This window comes from Nesoenas mayeri, assembly GCF_963082525.1.
Source record: "Nesoenas mayeri genome assembly, chromosome: 3".
NCBI lineage: Eukaryota > Metazoa > Chordata > Aves > Columbiformes > Columbidae > Nesoenas > Nesoenas mayeri.
The window spans coordinates 85,663,067-85,684,671 of NC_137544.1; the positions used below are offsets into that span (position 1 = coordinate 85,663,067).

Here is a 21,605-nt window from a genome sequence, read left to right on the forward strand (position 1 = left end):
TAGAACACATAAAAATGTTCTGTACTGCTTGCTCTCCTCTCTCTCTAAGGGCTTTGTAAATGCATAGGACCATTCTATAGAATATTTATTGGATTCATTCACTTACACAGTGGGTTGGAAGACACTGCTCTCTCTAGTTTATTAATATTTATTTCCTCATCAGAGAAATAAACAAGCAACCAATCATTCACACTTTGCGTAACAGGTAATGAACGGTATTCATCAACTTCATAAGTATTTTTCTTTCACAGACCCATATCTTCTAGCTCTGGGTTTGCCTTTCTTTTCACATTACCTTCGTCTGAAAAGTTCTGGTTGTTACAAAAATTTAAGATTGCCTTCCTTTTAACACACCTTAAGGATGTAGAAGCTTGAAAGATGAATAAAAATCGTACCAACTCTCTACTAATCAAGAAACAACTTTAATGAACAAACAGCATTTGGGAGAGAAAAACTGCAGTAGTGAAATTCGTAATAGCTGTAATCCTTGGACCAAAACAATGCTGCTTTCAACACAACTGTATATTACCAAACAATTGAAAAAGAAACCCAAACAGTTGTCTTTTAGACAGTAATTTAATTTTTGTTGCAGAAGATGACTTAAGACCACAGTTAACTCCGCAGCTCACCACAAAATGACCTGAAGCTAAAGTGAACATTTCAAATTATTTCTACCACCTCTGGAGTTTGACCTTAAGGATAAAATTTCTTACACTGGGAAGACAATAATGTATTGTATTGTCCAAAATTCAGAAGATCATTCCATCTTTAAATTTACTAAAAACAGAGAAAACAAGCGCTTTTGGTAGTGAAGAAAATATGCTTGTCCAATTCCTTCAAGAAACTGTCTGAAAGTAATTGTAATGATGGGAGTTTATGCTTTGAATTTAGTCAAGTGAAAAACATGTATTTCAGCTCCAGAAGCAGAAATGATTAACACGAAAGACATTGCAAGACACATTTATTTTACTCATATGGTGTTCTCTCATAACTGTGCATTCAAGTAGCATTCCCAGGACCTGTATGACAGAGCTTTCTTTTCTACTTCACTATAAAGGTAATTTCATCTCCACAAACAAGAAAGGCTTCTGCTGAAATTCAATGAAAAGACCTTCAGATCAGAAAAAGAGAAGTGTCACGATGTCAAAGTTTTCCTTGTCCATGTTAAGGCTCTTGCAGAAACAGGCAAATCTTTGGTTATCACTATGGTTAACTCGTTTCAATGGCACATATAACTAATCTATATCCATCTCACATTTAATCCAATAACTACTAACATGGCCAGTCATTGAAGAATTCCCTAAAACTAAAAAAAGAGAAGAAAGGTGCTAGTCACTCATCTCCAAATTAATTGAAAAACAGAGGAGAAAAAAAACATTTTAGCAGAGATCACTGTGCTAATTGGGAGAGCCCTGGATTTACAGCCACTAAACATCATCTCTAATGCAGACATCTCGACAACAGTGACCTACAGGAGCTGGTAAGCAGTCGCACAGTCCCTTGGCTAGGACTTACCTTAAGGAAATGCTGCAACGCTTCTTCTACTGTTGAAGTTGGTGGAGTCCCAAAGAGAGCAGCAGCTACTTTCTTTTCAATCCAAGATAACTGAGCTACCTATTAAAAAAAAAAAAAAAAATCAAAAGCCTTTAGGTTTGCTTCTCAGTTTCATAGTAAATACTGTCCTGTGCCATTGTACTTCTTACACAACCTGCTTTGCAAGAGAACCTGTAAAGGAATGTTTTATGCTGTTGATTCGCCAGCTCAAAGCAGTCTCTTGGATTTTAGATTCTGTTAACAAGAAAGTGTACACATTAAGAAATACATGATGAAACATCAACATCATTGATGTTAGTCTGATGTACAGTTTAGGTTTCATAAGACCTTGTCATTTTTTAAAACCTAACATAAAGAATAATGCTTTAAAGCTCTTAAGGTTTTCATGTGACAGTTTAGCATGATCGTCCATGTACTTGACCACTTTTCAACATTACAAAAAGCAGTTGCTACAGTCAGAGTGAGAGTGCTTTTGTGCTTGTGAAACAAGTTCATTTATTACACAGAAGCTGGTGACAACCACTGTTAAGAAATAAGCTTCACTTTTTCCTCTTCAAAATAACACTGACAAATAACACTTACCAAAGACCTCATCTCATTTCAGGAAGATGAGTTGCTATAAAAAGACTTTGGGGAACTGTCTTATTGCCATACAACGTACATGACTTCCTTGCTTACATTTACCAACACCTGACAGAAACTGCTCTAGTTACTGGCATAAGGTATTTGGCTCCATTACCCAACCTGGTAAAACACGTCTCACATCTATAACAAAGGATGGAGCTGCTCAGAAATGCAATGTGAGACTGGAGCCTGTTTAAATGGAGAAGTGAAGCCACCCTCCTCTGGACATTTCTACTTCATCTGTGAGGAAAAGTCAGGACTTTATTCCTTCACAGCAGCATTTGAACCACAACACTGATGGCTCCTGTTACAGAGTACAGCTGAGTTTAAAAATGGTAAAGAAAAAAACCAAAGGTTCTGTGTCTTCCTCACAATTTCTGGCTTGATCTATGCAGAGGTAACACGGGATACACTGAGGTAAAGAAAGAGAGCTTCTGATAAGAGACCTGGAGATGAAATATGAGTCACATAGGGACATTTCTTTTTCAAATGGAGCTGCAATCCAAATAACAGAGTTGAGCCTTGAACTCAAGTTTGTCCTACCGCTGTAAAAATTAAAATAGTTTTGGATAGGTTTAGATAATTCCTGCCTCACTCCCTGGCTTCCCAGTCTCTTCAGGGTTGTTACTGCTCCTTCTGCCTTCTCCAGCTAAATCCAGCAATTATTCAGTAGATGTCAGTTAATGATGGTAAAATGTAAGAATCCATTCACACATAGCTATCCACAGCCATCAACAAGAATACTTCTCTTCTGGACTGACATCAAGCCCTATGTATTTCTAGTCTCCTAAAAATACCATTGCAAAGAGCACAAATACAGGCCAGCATGCAACAGAACAATGCACAGGACCATGTTTTCTCAGCTGGCCTCAACAATGACTCCAGCTACATCATAGCAACATTGCTTAAGACAGAAGGCATCCTGGTCAAGTCTTGCTGGTTGTTTGGCAGGTTCCAATGCCTTATTTATTAAACGCTGTCAGTAAATCTTTCACACAAACCCACTAAAAATTACATTCCAGAGAGAAACAATATTAAGAAAATAAAGCTTCTTGTTTGTTTGTTTTAGTTTAGTTTTGTTTTTTTTTCATTCTGTCTCACATATCCCACTCTTGAAGCCTCTTCCTGGGGAATAAACTGTTTTTTCACAAAAGCTCTCCAGCAATCCCAGAGTTCTTATTCACTGAAGAAACAAGATGCTTCCCCTCTCTGCACTGCAGTCCATTCACACAGTGTTACAAATTGCAGCACACTGGTTAAAATTTGAAATTGTAGGTACATATGTCATTCCTTCATATACTTCATTTCCCTAGCTGCTCTATGGCTTCTGAGACATATTCGGCAAAAGATTGAAAAGATTTTTGCAAAAGTATTGTTTTCTTCGCACCAATCTACTGCTGCAGTGTTCACTCTTCTTTTAGAAAAGGAAGGAGTTTTTAATATTTCAGGGTCCGTCACATCAAGATGGAGGCAGCTTACAGAGGGAGGAAGAGAAGGAAAAAAGTAAAGGGAATGTATATTCTTACAGTGTTCTCTGCAAGACCACACAGCACCCTGGAGATACACATACACTGCACAGATACAATTACCACACACGTGTCTGCTGTTATGCAACAATGAGGAAACAAAATTGCAGTTTTTCCATGTGGAGTTATAATTACCTATTGAAAACACAAGTTCTTCCTGGCAGTTGCTTTATTTTCTTGCAAGATTTAATCGGAACTGACTTACTGAGGTTTTAGTCCTTATTTTGTCTGCCGTGGGTGCTGCTTTGCACTATTCAAACTTTAAAAAGCCCAAACATATATGCACTTGGCCATTTTTGTATTACAAATCCTGCCAACCTGAAACAATGCTTAAAAGTGAAATGCATGCATGCACAATAGTGTGGTTTCTTTAATGCAAACTGGCTTCAACATCATAATTTGTGACTATTACAAAGATAGCCAGAGTGTTCTGTAATGTTCTGAGCAGTTAGACTTCTATACCACTGGCTGGATGAATTCATTGCAGCTAATTCAAAGCACCCATAAATGAAGTGCTGAGTTGTTCAGGTTCCTTGCATGATCGATACAGAGAGAGGCATTTCCATCAGGCAATTCCTCTTTGCCTACACTAGCCTGAGATGAACACTCCTCTCCTTCTCTTCATTCTTTCCTTCAACTGTTATACAAAAGGAGCACAAACCAATTATACCTTGGGGATAGCTAAGGGCAGGTGAGGTAAATCCCATCACAACAGCTTAATCTTGTCCACCTGTGTCAGTCTTCACCCCCCTATGAATGAGGTTGGACAAATGGAAAAGACCTATTTCATACAAGACACAAAACTGTGTCCTGGAGCAATAATGATGAACAGGAAATTACACCCTTCCAATAAACACACACAAGAACAGTCTTTAATTTGAAATAACTTTGTTAGAGTAAATCATATGCCATGTTTAGTTAAATGGAAACATCATTCCTACTGAACTAACTAACTTTATTCAGCATTCTCTGTGTGAGAAAGCAAAGGCAACAGAAGCTCTGGTGCAGCGTGCTCTAGTGTAGCGCAAATTTGACTTCTCCAGTCAAAGTTAGTCCAAATACTGCAAAGCACACCTGAAGGTCTGTACAAAATCAAGTGCACAGAGACTGTAACTGTCATCAGCTTCACTGGAACCATGATTTCACTTAATGCATGTTCCAAGAATGGTATAGGACAGCAGAAAGTAGTAAGAAAAACAGCTACTGCAGCAACTAATAGTTATAACAACAACGAAAAGAAAGAATAAAGATTGCCATTGCCCTACATATGATTTACAAACATTGAGTTTTGGATGGTTTTTTAAAGTCTCCAAGCTTTGATGTCAGTCCCCCCAGCAACCTGAAAACTCACAAGAGCACTGCAAGGAACACTGTGTTTCCACAGAAAATCAGGTTTTAATTTATCGTGTTACTTGAGGAACATAACTCCTCAGCTGCCATACATGAGGAGCGCTAGTCCCACTCACTCAAGAGCGAAAATCAAGGGCCTGAGGGACCATCAGCCAACTCCTGAACTTCCTTCCCTAGGCCTAGAGTGGACTGCCTGGCCTCTGCCAAGGAGAGAAGACCACTCTTCAGTATCTCAGAGCTAACAGAGATGGTTCACATATGAACTAAAACACTGGCTGGAGTTTGGTTTTTTTTTGTTTTTGATGAGATGCAAACCCTGCCCACTGACAGCTCTTTTCAAATTGCAGGATGTTGGCACCAAGGAAACTAACCTGCTTGATCGAAAATTCAGCCAGGACTGACTTGCAGCCCTAAAGGAGGATCTCCTCCATCGATGTTTCCTTGCTAATAGCTCACTGAAGACAGATCACACAATTGTTTTCCATAAAGGAAAATCATCCCATTGATCCAACTTCAGTAAAATATTAGTGGCACCTACTTAAATATCTCCAGTTAGTTTCCTTTTTTTTTTTTTTTATTTAATTACAATATGTTTTAGTGGCACCTATTTAAATATCTCCAGTTAGTTTCCTTTCTTTTTTTTTTTTTCTTTTTTTTTTTTTTTGTAATTACAATATATTAATGTAAAATTGTATTAAATAATTTTGCAATGTTTTGACTTCTGGAAGAGATTAAGTAACTGGACAGCAATTTTAAGATACTGGCTTCCAACAAAAATATTCTCTTCCTTGCCAGCTGAGGAACCAGGACAGTCTGCGCAGGCATTTAGGTATTTATCCAACTTGAATCCCCTGGGCTTTTCACTTTCCAGTAAGGGGAGCAGACTTAGAGAGCACACAGATGAAGGAACTGGGTCCATTTGTTCCGTGATGTAACCCAAAGAGACACTGGGATATACCAGAAATGAATACAACACATGGCATATAACTTCCAAAAAGAAAATCCCAAAGGATCTAATTTTTAATACCCCACTCGCATTTACCAGAGGCTCTGATCCAGTTTCACAATTATACACTAACTGTTCTGTGCCCGTCCCATAATGGCAAGTAGCCGTTAAGTCTTAACTACACATGTACTCTGTTTTAAAAGCTATTCTAAACATTAAAAAACCTTACAAACATAAAATAATAAGGGATTATCAGATCTGTGCCCAAAACTCTAAGGAAAGATAACTAATTCCTATACACCATGCATCACAGATCAGTTCACTTCCAGTAAATACTTCTGTCTGATCTAATGAACAAAGTAGTTTTCAGTTTTCCCTTAATAAAAACAAAGTTGAAACTTGAAAGGGTCTGAACACTGTAGTTATTTTAGATTATAAGAACCAAGACAAGCATATATTTAAGACATTAAACCTTCCCTAAAAGATACGTACTTAATAAAGCCTGCTTTTGGCACAGAAGGCTGAGAAGAAAATGTTTTGTCCACTAAAGACAATTTAAATTAAAATTATTTTACTGCAGTTGTTTCCTTCGGAATAGTAACATCTCTTTTACAAAATAAACACCAGTTTACTTTGATTACTAGATATTTTAAAGAATCTTAATTACAATTATATGTTAATAATCTTTTCCTAACACTACCACTAAAGCTATCCTGGAAAAAATTACTACTACACAGAAGTTAATCCCATCTCTGGAAAAAAGGAGTACTAAAATAACATTTGCTAGAGCTCTGCAGTTATCTGCTACTGGCAGTATTCAATTACATTTGCTCAATGCATAAATAAACAGGGTTGTGGGTTTTTTCCCCGTTGCTACCTCTGCAAAACAAAACAAGAAACGTTAAAGCTATACATGGTTTCTTGTATATAAAGCAGACCTCACAGGCAAAAATTTTGCCCATCATGACATCTATGAAAGGACTGGGGAAAACCTTGTCTACTTGATTGTGACACCAGAATTAATTTTCTAACAAAGCTGAGATGATGCACACATCAGAACAGAATCTCTCTCTTTTGTATAGCTCTACTGGCTTTATAATAGTAAGAGAAATAATAAAGAGCAAAAATTTATCTTTAGACGAGGTGGCACAAAACTGTCACTGGTTTTGCATCATAGACAAACCCCCACTGCTGCAAGGCAGTGAAAATTCAGCTCATCCCTCCTGCTGGAAGGTTCTGTGAGCTTCGGATCTGGCCCAGCAAGAATACCTGCTGAATAAGAACCCTGGCACTGCTATACCACTGCTCTTTGCAAATGACTGTTAACACTGAGGAAGGTGAGACACGGAAGTCAGACCCAAAATCTGGCAAAACGCTACAAATCAAATAGCTTTATGAGCACACTATGCAGTCTATGGATATAGATTTCAGACTTCAATAAATCTTTTCCGTTTGCCTCCACTATACTTTTTACACAGAAGTCTTCAACTGATTTTCACTTGGGAAGATGAACTGGAGACCAGATTTACAATGCTTGAAGCATCCCCTTTTGCAGTCTCTTATGCTATACCTGTTTTTTTCAGTGTGTTAGCCCAACAAACAGTACTAGAAGATAGTAATAAGATCCCCTAACATCAAATGGAACATGAATGGGAAGCATTTGGCTATACTAGGAAGACTTAAGTACATCTTGTTTCTAGAAAGTATCGAACACTAGTTACCTTTTTTAAATTACACTGCTTCTGTAGAATATGCAACCAAAACCAGACGATAATGCCCCTGGAAGTGACACTTGTGAAAGAACAAATATTGCAGCCAGTTCTAACTGGGCCCCCAAGTCAGCTAGGCTAAATATAAAAAACTCACCTGCTTTCCTCAGTCATCCCTTTTTCTTTTTGAATTTCCTCACCTTGGACAACACAGCCTTCCCAATCTCAACCCCAGCTACACTAAACAGACAAACAGACAAAGGTCTAAGAGGAGCATTATCACTCCATCTACAGGTATCAGTATAGAGAAGAAGTGATACATGTATTTTTCAAGCACCCTGTCATAATCCCTGCTCTGAAGACGTATTTGGAACAAACACCAAAGCCAACAGTCTACTTTTGGGGTAATTACCAGAGCATAAAACACCACAGTCTGCAAAACAGGACCAAGAATTTCCACATCTTCCACAAGCTTCTAAGACTATCTACATCACATGCATGGCCCAAACCTGTATTAGTGTATCAGCAGAGAAACCTACTCATCCAGTGTGCTAAAACTAATGAAGATATCACCAACTCTACTGGGCTAGGATTAAGACCTAATTTCCATAGAAGACACTCAAAACTAGCATTTCCAAATGATGGCCTCATCCTGCTACTGAAAGTGTGCAACTGACTGAAAGTTTTTAAGAGCTAACAGCCCCAGAAGTCAAAGCAAAATGTTATTGCATTGATTTGTGCTATGAAAATCTGTTCTGAGCATTTCAGGTTACTATTTTGTCATGGCTATCAAGAAAGTAACAGAAGTCAGGACTTTAAAAAGAAAAAATATATCAATCCTTAAGTATTTCAGTGGCTACGTGTCCTTAGGTAGATTGTTTCACTTAATAAAATGCAGGTCAAGTCATACCCTAAAGCAAATGCTAATCTGTGGCTTTAATGTTCAGTAAGGAAGCCCTGCATAAATGCTGCAAGTGTGGAACATGAGTTTGTAATGATAAAGCACAACAAACCACATGTATTAATATTAGTCAGGAAGTGGGGATTGTCACTAAAACGGAATAAGTAAAAAACCAGTGCAATAAGAACAAAGTGAGGTATACTGAGATTACATGTAAAGTTTTCAAAGCCAATAGCTCAAGTGAGAAATAAGCCACGAAAAACATCTGAGAGTGTTTGACATAAATGGAAGCTGCAGTCAGCTGTTGGACACAGCACAGTATAGAAGTCTTATGGAATCACTGGTGAGAGAGATGCTCTTCAGAGTCAGGACAGCAAGGACATTGCAGGACAATCTTCAGTGACTCACTTTTGCCTAGCTAATGCTGATAATCAAGAATACAGGGTGATGAAAACCAAAATGAAAAGCTCTTTGAAAAAGCTGGAGTAATTCCTTATTCAAATCAACTGAGGAAAAAATGTAGTTGCTGAAAGCTCCTTGGAAGTTAAATATATGATCTGAAAAAAATGCTGAAACATTACTTTACTTTAAGTTTTGTTGCAGACAAAGGCTGCAATGTATCACAGCAGCTCCTTCCCCAGTTCGCAGGAACTTCGTAATGACTAGTGTTGGAAGGAGCTGGAGGAAAAAGGCAGGGCTGGCATTCACTGCACATTAGCAGTTGTTATTCTGAGAAGCCTCCCAGTAACCATGTGCAGCGTAGACTACATGAGAACATTTTATTCTGATGAAAGATTCCTCACAGCACTAAAGGTGAAGCAATAAGGAGAGCCATCTGGGCCATCAAAAATGTGGGCTTAAGAATAAGACAACTCTCATTACAAACACAAGCACCATTTTTCTATAAAAAATAAAATTAGTCAACACCTAAGCTTGTAAAACAATTATTTTAATTTTTCATATAAGAATACTTATCACTATGTCATTAATCCAATATTTAAAAGCACCTGTTGTGTTGGCATAACACTAATTGTATCACTTGCAAAACATTTTGGTGAATTATAGAGTTTTATGACTGCATCTTTGTTGCGACATTCTCCTGGAATTTAGCGAGCTGGTATGGCAGCCTTGCTTCCACAGCCATAATTCCACAGCATGTAAGTGCCTTTAACTTCCGTTTCGGATGGGGAATAAAGTTACCAATGGGCCATGTTACAAGCCCAAGGTCACCTAGCAAGTTTGTGGCAGAATAAAGAACTGAAATCAAGGCTTACAATACCAGAGATCATCCTTCCTCTCTGCCAAATATCAGTTACTTTTCATTCATATAAGAAACCTGAACACAACCATGAAGGACATACAAGCACAGCTTACTTAATGCACATGACAGGAATGGTCAGCAGTTCACACAAACATATTGAAGTTAATTCAGGAAACATAAATGCAATGCTTCATTTGGCACAAAATGTCAATAAACACATACTTTGTCTTAAGTCCCACTATTTCATTTCAAATGCATTATCATTTTTCAGTATACTCTATTCATATGTTAGGTAAAAAACCAACTTACTGAATAGCACCATCTTCCATTTAGGTAATATAAAAAAGGATCTTGAGGCTTAAGTTCAATTGCTTTGTCTAGGTGCTCCTATTAGAAAGAAAATCAGTGTCACTTTAGACGTTTGTTTGGCAAATGTGTTTACATTCTATGAAGTTTCCTGCACATTATAAACAAATTCAGAAATTTTCTTCTGCTTTAATTCTTTTCTGACAGCCTAAAATATCTTAACAAGCAAACCCCTTCCTCATGGAGGGAAACCATAAACAAAATTATATAGCAACTTGGCGCACAACGCAAGATGGCATGCTGGATTTAGGACATGACTAAGCAGCTCTAATGCTTAATAAAAAAACTCCAGAACTTAAAAAGGCAATAACTTCAATTAAATTCATTTTATTTATAGTTAGTATTAGGAAACCATCTCACACCAAATCAGTGAGAAAGTAATCACTCTCTTTGATGGATCTTAGATGCCAGCACCCATCACTGAAGCAGAGACTCTTCCACTTTGGAATGTGACTGCCCCAATGGAACGGTACATGACACAAAAATCGTTACTACAGAGTGTGAAATTCAGAAAATAAAATCATTCTGTTTATACCGAAACCATAAAACATATAAAGTATCTAATGAGGTGCTTCTTCCAAAACCATTTTCATTACAGGTCATTAGTATTTTTATTTCTCTCTTTAATTTACTAAAGTAAGCTCTTATTGTTCAATCTGAGTTTGAAGGAAAAAAAAAATAAATCTGTTATTTGACTCCTAACTACCATTTGCCTCTCAAAAGGTACTAATAAGGTTTCTTCTCCTCCCTCCCCATCTCTTTTTCTAATTAACCTTGTCACTAAAATATCTGAGTTATACATATCTAAGAGCCTATCGTTTCATCATTTTGTCCACGAACTATTGAGACAGTAGCTCTGTTTTCATGCCACTATTTTCCTGAATTCGTAACATTTCAAAATGATTCACACAGATTTCAGCAATTACTTGTGAAGAGGAAAACCTCCCTGAAAAGCCTACTGCAAACACTACGGGCTCTTCTAAACTCCGTCCTTAAACAACTGCGGCACTTGTGTTGTTAACCATTTTCCCCTCATTCTTCACTTGTTCCCGTGCTTGGGGCTCAGCTCAGATGTAACAAATGCTCTCTCATAGGAAAGCTCTGCAACATTCCCAGCCCTGACACAGACATGATGTGACAGGGACCCATCTCAGGCATTCCCCAGGACTTGAACATGTCTGCTGCCTCTCACTGACACCCAGAAAGGGGGGATGCCGGCCAGGAGGGCAAGGGATGGAAAGCGCCTAAGTAATGCCGAACACAAGGAGAGTAGCACATGTAACACAAACTGCTAACTCTAAAAAACACAACTAGCTTTGAAAGGACAGTGTTAAAACAAATATTACTTCTTAACAATGGCTTGAAGGATGATTGCATAACTGTGTTAGTTCATCACTTAGTATTTCCTATGTTTTTATTTTCTAAATGGAATTGTTACTCCCTTCACCCCCTACCTCGACTACAAAATAAAGCAGAAATCTTAAAGCTGTTCCCAGAATCCTACCTCAATTCTTCTATTTTGTAAGTATCTGATCTATTTGCATACATAAAAATAACTTTTTCACTTTAACATTGGCACCAAATAGACCTGTGAGGCTGAATCGCTGTGTTGGAAAAAATCTGTCTTTGACACTATATAAGGAAATAATTTAAAGGAATAGCTTAAAAAACCCCAAACCCTACCAAAACATACCTTGAAGAGATAACCATTCCTGATTTTGTTTTGTACACTTTCAAACTGAGACATATAGCCACACATAATTGCAAACCTGAGAGGGGAAAAGAAAAACACAGACACATACTTTTCATGATTGAAATAAACCTTTGAATCAAATTACAAAATATTTCAATACCTATTTCACAGTTTACCAACTGGTTTTGTTTCATCTTGATGGCTGGATAGAAGTTTGGCATGATCTGTACATACTCAGGACTAGACAAAAAATAACAAAATAAAACAATAATGGAAACAAGAATTTTAAATGACACTGTTTGGGCTGTCAGTGAAGTGAAAAAACTCTTCCAAAATTTCTACCAGTTAGACCAGAGTGCGACACTTCCAGACTGGTTCCAGCTTTGACAGCAGTTGAACTGGACACATTGTGCTCTGCATTGCTCAAAAATTCTTCACAGTTATCTGCTCCCCTTCTCAAGCATCTTAGTGCATTCTGGCACTTCTAGCATTCCTTTAATGTCTTTAAAATTATTTAAAAACATACACACGCACTCTGCTCTAAAAGGATCACTACTGTTATTACTCACTGCCTGTTGTTACGATTTTCATTATTACTAGTACTATTATTATAAATTTGGGACTGATAAAAGAATGTGAAATAATTTCTATTAAAAAATTGTATTGTTAAGCAGGTATAACTGATAATGTTTTCAGAGGTCTCTACCTATGAAGATTCAGATTTCCTAAGCAACATTATTGTCTTATTGACACTCCACCTAAACTTCCATTGCTCTTTTCTTATTACTTCAACAGCTATAGAACCTACTATTCTTAAGGAATCTCTGGTACAGACTTCAGTTGTAATTACTCAGACCTATTTTCATTGGCATTAAGATAACTTCGCATTTCTGTATAAAACTAGCAGAACCACCCTATATATATTTAAGTGGCACTAACTAATATATATTAGTTTTCTAAATTTTTCGTAATTTTGTTTTTGTATTAAAAACTTTACAATGCAATATCAAATTAAACCAAAAATTAATCCTAAAAGAGGGAAATCAAGTTGAAGTCCAGAGCAAAACATGAGAGTTATGCAAGAAACTTACCGAGTTAATTATGGTAACAAACCCACAATCTGTATGCCACACACAGTTTTTAAGCATTACTTAACCTCAGCTTTCTTGAATTTCTTTATATAATGTAATTATTTGAGCTCCAGTGAATCCTCATTAAAATGTCAGTGCTAACATAACTAAAGAAATTACTGCTTACAGTTATACCTAATGGTTTAAAGTTAGAAACACTCGTGCTGGAGTTTGTTGTGTCTGTGGTCAGTTAGTGTTCCCAGGTAGGGCATGCGAGTCGGCAGAACAACAGTAGTTGGACTGGTAAGGGCTCCAGACAGACTGTCAAACACTGTTGAGCCGGATGGATGTTGTGACCAAGGTGCACGAAACAAAATCCGGCTAATGGCACCACCACTTCTGACAGTTAAAGCTGCCGGGGGAGCGCATTTCATAGGTGAATGAGCTGCAATTGAGGGAAAAAGCCAGGGGTGAGGGTCAGGAAAGTTCAGGTATTTAGAAAGAGGGGGAAGGTACTGAAAACTTTATTAGGCTTAAGTAACTCAGGCAACATTTCCCCTACTCCCTTCACTCATTAAGTGCTAATCAGATAAACTCAGCATACCATAGCTAAACGGATTGCTGCTACAAAAGAAAACAATGAAAAGCGAACAAGCTAATCCAGCATCTTGCAGTATTTCCCTGTCTGTGCGTGACAAGAAAGAGGGCCTCAGTTTAAACCAGTTCAAAGAAAAACTTCTACTTACAGCTCAAATCTCTGGGGAGGGGAAATCCCAGTAAAATTTGCAACAAATGAAAAATAAGCCAACCTACTAACTTTTTTTTTTTTTTCCCCAAGAACAAAAATACTAATGTCTTTCATGTTTTAGTGCTTTTTTTCCCTTTTCTATTTATACTTTTGAATTGGGATAGGGAGGCAATCGGCATAAATCAACTATTTAATTTTTTTAGTTGTATGGCATTCCAGATATTCATTTCATTTCTAAGGAAAAAAAAAAAAGGATTCTTCCCTTGCCCCCCTCAACCCCCGAAAATAATTCGTATGCATTTTAAAACATTTTCAAATAGTTTAAAAAACAAAGCAAAGTTTATTTTCCCTGATACAAAGGGTAACATTAAGAAAATGATTGGAGGAAACGAGGAAAGAACTAACTGGAAATGCTTCCGTCTGGTTCTGGTCACTCAGTCCCGCAGCCACCTTTCCAGGTGGCGGCCTCAGGTCCCGGCACGGGCGGGCTGGGCCGGGCCGGGCGCTCCGCGGAGCCTCGGCCGCTCCCTCTCCGTTGTCACCCGCCCCACCTGGTGGTGACACCCGGACACAGCAGGCAGCCGCGGAGCCTGCGCTTGCAACTGGGTTTTTGTTACGTGCATCGTCACCTTGTGCACTATTATAAAAATTAGGAAGCGGGAAATAAATTTTAAAAATATTGTCACACAGTAATGCGCAAATATCCTACGAAATGGGTAAAACGTACATATCTTTTGTCAGAGCGATACTGTTTTTCCTCACAACCACTGCCTGACTTACGCCTTTTGAACATAAAGATTAAAATATCCCCTGACAGTACCTTCACAGAGAAAAATAAAGAGAAAATTGTACCAAGTGCTGCAAGGAAGTGACCTAACTGCTGAGCTAATGCTACTCCTGGATGATGTAAAAAAACAGCCACAGACATGTTCATCTAAATAAAGATCATAACCTCATTGAGACAGAAACAGTGCTTCTGTTAAAACCAAAAAAAAAAGTTATTTCCAGGTGGAAGAAAAGTTACTGAGAAGAGTGTAGAAGCATACACGTTAGTCACTCATAATTAACACTCCTTTCCTAAGCACAAACACAAGCAAACTAACTCACTGCAAACAATGCCATTGAAACTCAGACTCACAAGAAACAGCCGTTGTCAGAGATGAAGGCCAAGTGCCTATGTGGTTCTCACACAGAGGTGTCTAGGTCAAAGTGGATTAATGTTTTTCCTTCTGGTGCTCCAAAATTCCTATATGTACTCTGACAAGATAAAACTGTAAGGTGTATACCTCACCTGCTGCAAAAGGAAGAACAGCAAGTCGATACAGCAAGTTTTATCAAGCATGTTTGCAAGCAACTTGAATTTTCATACAAAAAATGCAGAGAGATGCTACCAATACTTAGACTCTGGCACCCACAGCTCTTCCAATACGAGACGGATTTACAGAAAAGACTTAAAGTCTTAAATCAAGATTATGCCACATTAGAACACAAATTACAGCAAGTTTTACCTTCTCCCTGGTAAATTTCACAGGGCCAAAATTAGAAATAACACTCATCTTCCCAGGCTTGTGCCTTGTTCTTCTATATTGCCTCCAATGTATCCCAACTCAAAAAAAAATTCCTTTTATTTCATGTAGACTTTGGAAATGCATGGGTACAGGGCTTGCACTTAGCAGCCTAGATCTCCCTTTTAGCTGTCTAGTGTCAAAAGGAAAGTTTTTCTTAACTGTATTTGGTATGACTTTGTGAATGGGAGGAAAGTTTGTCATATTTACTAATACTGAAGAACTTACTATAATTCATTTGTGTCATATCTATTTTTCACTCCCTATTCTTCACCTGAGACACATTTGACATGTAAGGTAGTGTGAGTACAGGCTAATGCGTTGCTAACATTGAGAGGCCCAGTGAAAAGAAAGTTCATTTCCATTCCAGTTCTAAAAGCGTTCCTGTGTCTCCTCATCTCTGTACAGGCTCAGAGCCCTGTGCATCCCATCTTCCTTCTTTGCCATCGACTCTCTCGCTCACCAGTTTCATGCACTTGCATATTCTGACAGTCTCTGCAATGCAGCCAGACCCTTGGGCTTCCTCTTTAATATGACTCCATGAGATATCAATTCCTATGTAGCCAGATTTTGCAACTTATATAACTATGAATGACTCCAGTTGCATTACACAGAATCACAGAATCGACTGGGCTGGAAAAGACCTCAGAGATCATCGAGTCCAACCCTTGGTCCAACTCTGGTCTGTTTACTAGATCATGGCACTAAGTGCCATGTCCAATCTCAGTTTAAAAACCTCCAGGGACGGCGAGTCCACCACCTCCTTGGGCAGGCCGTTCCAATGCCTGACCACTCTCTCTGTAAAGAATTTCTTTCTAATATCCAGCCTAAATTTCCCCTGGCAGAGTTTAAGCCCATGCCCCCTTGTCCTATTGCTGACTGCCTGGGAGAAGAGACCAATCCCCACCTGGCTAGAACTTCCCTTCAGATAGTTATAGAGAGTGATGAGGTCACCTCTAAGCCTCCTCTTCTCTAGACTAAACAATCCCAGCTCTCTCAGCCTCTCCCCATAGGTCCTTTGTTCAAGTCCCTTCACCAGTCGTGTTGCTCTTCTCTGGACCTGCTCCAGCACTTCAATGTCTTTCCTGAACTGAGGGGCCCAGAACTGAACACAATACTTCAGGTGTGGCCTCACCAATGCAGAGTACAGGGGAAGGATCACTTCCCTTGTCCTGCTGACTACGCTATTTTTGATACTCTTCCAGAGATCACAGTTTTCCAAACTTAAAATTGTATCACTTTCCTACCATAATATATCATCTATAAAAATGCATCTGATATTAAGCCTCCATGGAAAATTAAAGTAACAGTTTGATATCACCTTCCTCGTGGTAGTGCAGGCATGGAAGCAGTGGCTAAGAATGTGAAAGACTGTCAATATACAAAGTAAAATGCATCAAAGTGCAAAATGATGGTTTTGTTTGTTTGTTTCCTTCTTCTTCTTGGAATACAACTTAATCTACATTGTAGAACTTGGCAGAAATGTTGTTTTTATATTAAAAAATCACCAGAGCACTGAAGCTGAGCTCCAGGGAAACATCAGATGTAGCACGCACTTGCATAGGTGACACTTGCAAAAACATGGAAAACAAACCCATATTTTGGCAAAAAAAAAAAAGCACAAAAGGACATTTTGAAATTCTGGCTTTGTAAATTACTGCAATACATACCAATATACAAAACCAAAGAAAAATGCTGATGTTAATGCAGGTTCACAGAAATTCACCAGTAGGACATGTGGATGCCACGTTCTGTATTTCTGAGGCTGTGGAACCCGGAACTGTGTTAGATTTCTGTGTTCCAGAAATTTACCTTTTATTTTTATTACAGACTTTTTTAGTCATTATAGCTGCAAACACAATCTTGAATAAATTAGCAGGATATAGTCTTCACAAATGTAGAAACAGAGTGAAACAACAGCTTTCAGAGACAATAACGCAACCACTCTCCTTGACAGAAATGTAACAGAGATTACTAGATTACCAGTATTATTTCCTCTGCGACCATTCTGACCAAAAAAAAAAAAGCAGTAAATAGTTCTTTTCACATTTCAAATGTACCTCCTTCGCACCTGCATGAGGATGCTGCAGTGTTTCACCAATGCACCGCTATTTCAAGAAGCTTTTCCAGGGGATGCATCATACTCTTCCTCAGTCTGGACTGCAAACCTGAGCTCAGTCCCTTGTGAAGGGCTACTGCCATCTGCCACTTCCCTTCACCGAGGAGGGGAATGCGCCCCAAGAAGAAAGATCAACAGGCAGAGAACTTGGAGAAGGGACCGCAAATGCCCTGAGGCATTGCAGCATGTCTGAACTGAAATATTTCATCAACCTGTCAATTCCCCACTATATTGTGATTTTTTTCCCCACACAAAGTGACTTTTATCAGATCTAATCGCTAACTCCAGCAAACACACAGTCCTAATACACGTGACTTTCCACCATTCTGTCATTTAAATGCTCTGACCAGAAATACACAAGAACCTATGTATCCCTCTGATCCACATAATACAGAACATGTTGTAGCTTTTCAGAAATGGCTTCTGAATTCGCCTTTCTCTATTTGAAATTTTAAATTATTTTTACCAAAATAATAAGTAATTTAGACATCATTGGCATAGATTAAGCACAATTAACAACAAAGATTGCTGTAAAAGTGTTTTGGTCTTCCCATGAATCAAATACAGGGCAAACAACTACTAACCTGAGACCTTGTTATACCAAGTTTTGACTGAAAGTATTTCTGCACAAGGTATCCTTAAAAATAAGACTGTATGATAGAAACAGATGGTTGTAGCTTCTAAGTTATCTGTCTCTTCTAAGTTCAAATAAGGGATAATTAAGGGCAGAATGTTGTAAGTATTTATTTAGAAACATGGTATGGATTCAATTTTAAAGTTATCAGTAGTATGATAATATCCCACAAAATACTCTATAGTTTTAAAGAACTTTGTTTTACTAGATAATCATTTTATACCATTGCACCCCACACATCTGACAAATTGTCTGTTATCATTCTGTTACTGAAAGTACATGACATTCACTTTTTTGCGGGAAGTTCATGCAAAGTCTCCTTGCACGTATACGCCACCTAATATAGCAGCTCTTCTTCCATTAAAATGCTTTTTCTACTTCTGCACAGCTCCCCACATTTCTGCAAAAATAACCAAGTCACACAGTTTTAAGAACTTGACTGTATCATGCTGGGTAGCAATATCTCTTAATCTTAAAAGTTAATCTATTGATTGAATTCCAGGAGAAACTTTATCCTGGCTGGGTCAAAATAGTAGTAGACTTTCTTCGGAACCACCTTTTCCTTCTTTATCCTATTATAAGTGAGTTTACCATCTTTTGTTCACAAGTCACGCAAGTTAAAAGTTTGTACATTTCTTAATACTTTCTTTGTGCAGAAACACAACTTTCTACATCTCTGAATACTTTGTACCTCTCAAATAATACAAAACACCTTCTAGCTAGATACTCCACTGTTACATACAAGCTTCTCAGTATCTTTGCAATCTCTGGACTTCCTCAATGAAATATTTTCTACCCGGGACTATCAATTCTTTTGAGGTTTTTTTGTGTATCAAGTACAGAAAGTCTACTCAGACATATAAATCAATAGCAAATCAAAGATTGCCTAAGCATCAGTTCTAGCCCAGACAAAAGCTTAGCACCAAATTATTTGTGAACATAAGGGTCAACATTTTTAATTAGTCCTGGAAGTGAATAACAGATCTTTACAACTAACAAAAGCTAATACAATTTCTGTGATTATATCCTTTTCCATTTTTTGGCTTACAGGCCAGTCAAAACACCCAAGTGGTAATTATTTACGTCCCAGATGAAGTCAATCCATTCTCTTCCATTGTGTTCCCTCTCAGTGAAAGATCATCAGCTCTGGAACCCGCTGCCAGGGACAACCCTGGACTTGTGAAACTTATTTCTGCACTTCCGAGTAACTCATATACGCACAACAGAGAAAAATCTATAGGGTAGCAGAGGTTCAGCAGGAGTCTTCACTTGAAATTACTAGGGTTTTACTTCATAACTTCATTCCAGCCTCAATAAGACATGCTATATGACTCCCATCAGCAGGTAAGTCCTATAGAGTAACCGCAATTTAATGGCATCGCTAAGCTTGTTTGTGACAAACAAATCAAATTTCAATGCAAAGCATGATCTTTCTAAGTAAATGTTATGAACACTGGCTGCATCTGGTAACATTTCTACACTTTGCAAAGCCTGTAAGAAGTCCTCCTCAGCAAAGAAAGAGGTGTCGGGTTCTGAGCAAGAGCAGAGAAGCCTTCTGGACATCTTCCAAACTCCTAAAGAAAAAACAGCAACAAAACCCTCACAAACATAAAATCTCACTGGTTTTGCAAAAGAACTTAAAACTGATTGTTTAGTTTCAAGTAAAAGCACTACTAATATGCCTCTACTTTTTGTGGTTTTTGTAATTATAAAGTTGTCATCTGAAGCATATAAAGCTGCCATATGTAGCAGCTATAGCACTGAATTGTTTGCATAGCACTTCAAATTAAAGCTGGATAATAAAGACGCTCCATGGTCCAGTAGGAACTGTGTGGATTCATAGCTATAATTTGGGAAACACTGACCCACAAAAAGATTTTGCCTGAAGCCTGTGGAAAACAAGATGACCCGCAACTGGCTGATGCCAAATTTTGCATGCAAGTTCCTTCACAACTTGAGTAATTTGACACCAGTTGAACAAAGCAATAAGTCACTTAGAATATTTACTCTGCCTCTCTTTAGGGTGGCCATACAAATAATAAAAGGTTACAGCTATGTTTTTCCTTTCCAGTGTTTCCACTCATTTCAGTTTTTCAGAGGTCACCATTCAAATACATCTGAAGGTTTTTTGATCTCATTGGAACCTACAATATTAAGAATGATCACACGTTTTCAAAAATCTGGATTCTGGTATGAAAATTATTCGCAGCTGCAAAAGTTCATTACCAAAACTGTCTGACTACTTCAAGATATTTTGCTCTGTTCTTTCTGCATGGAGAAATTTATTTGGAGGATGAATATTGGTTACTTGTCAGTATTCTGATCAGTAAATTGGCCAGTTTTATTGCTGATGTATTTTATGATACAGTTTTATTTAAAAATATGGCTGATCTAGTAAGAAGATATATGGCATTTTTTTTGTTCTTAACTGAAGTAGATATGAAAAGAGACAGCTGAACATTAGCGAGAGTTTGCTCATGAGACCATTCCACTTAATTCTCTTAATGGAGACAAAAGATACATTCTATTTCCCAGACAGCTTATAGCAGTTCTACGAAACAGGAAAACTCCTGCTCTGAAAAAGGGTTGCTTTTGCCAGTATAATTCTGTCTACACTAGGGCTTTACTCGAACAGTTATGTCAGCCAGAGTGTGACAAAAATGTATTTAAGCAGTAAACAGAGCTTTCAAGCAGCATGGATAAGCTTCCAAAAGAAACTTTCAAAGAGGCACAGTGTACATTTCTAATGAAGAAAACAAAACCATTTAAAATTGCCACGTTATAAAAAGTTCTAGAGAAGAATTATGGAGAGACAAAATTCACAAGCACAGGAGCAAATTAACCTTCTTGATGCAGAGAAGACAGGAAACAGTTTTAAAGGCTATTTCAGCTCCAGTGAGGTGTTCTCTATTGACTTAAAAATCCAGAAGTAACTGACCCTAAAAGTGAAAATAAGAGCACACAGCCAAGCTACAGATATTGGATGGGTAGTAAATATATATATATATTTATATAAAAGAACTGGATCACATATTTGAAGATACATACATCAGAAATGCTAAATACAAACTGAATTGCAACTCGCAAGAGACATATGAGGCGATAAGAAGAGGTTCTACAAATACAGCAAAAGGAAAAGAAACATAAATGAAAGTACAGAACAATTAGCAATGAGCAAAAAAGACAAAAGATGAAAGCAAGAAGGCTGAATTAAATTTCTTCTTTGCTTACATTCTTCCTAGCCCCCAAGGGTCAATTGTAAGTAGAGAGCAAGGAACAGGACCAGGAAAAGAATAGGACTGTAATTTAATCCTCACTCATTTAGTAAGTCATAATATATTAATATATATAGTCATAATATATTAAACAGTTCAAGAGAACATTAGAAATAATGCATGAGTTGACAATACACCAAACGTGAGTTAAAACCTCAGTTGTGCTGACAGGAAATATCAAAACCCCCCAGAAATAAGAAAGTACAGATTAGTAAGAAATCAACCAAACTTTCCTTAGGCAAGGTCAGAAAACCTGCATCCTCA

General features: G+C 37.8%; 1 protein-coding gene across 1 annotated transcript in view; it reads right to left on the bottom strand.

The window, feature by feature from the left end:
• The window catches only part of RMDN2 (regulator of microtubule dynamics 2), a gene marked incomplete at both ends in the record, with an annotated part of 47,802 nt that overhangs the window by 10,922 nt on the left and 15,275 nt on the right, over positions 1 to 21,605 (bottom strand). The window contains 3 exons of the mRNA XM_080342313.1: positions 1,516 to 1,614; positions 10,181 to 10,258; positions 11,931 to 12,006. Of these exons, the coding sequence (XP_080198439.1) occupies positions 1,516 to 1,614; positions 10,181 to 10,258; positions 11,931 to 12,006 (253 nt within the window). The remainder of the gene's footprint in view (positions 1 to 1,515; positions 1,615 to 10,180; positions 10,259 to 11,930; positions 12,007 to 21,605) is intronic.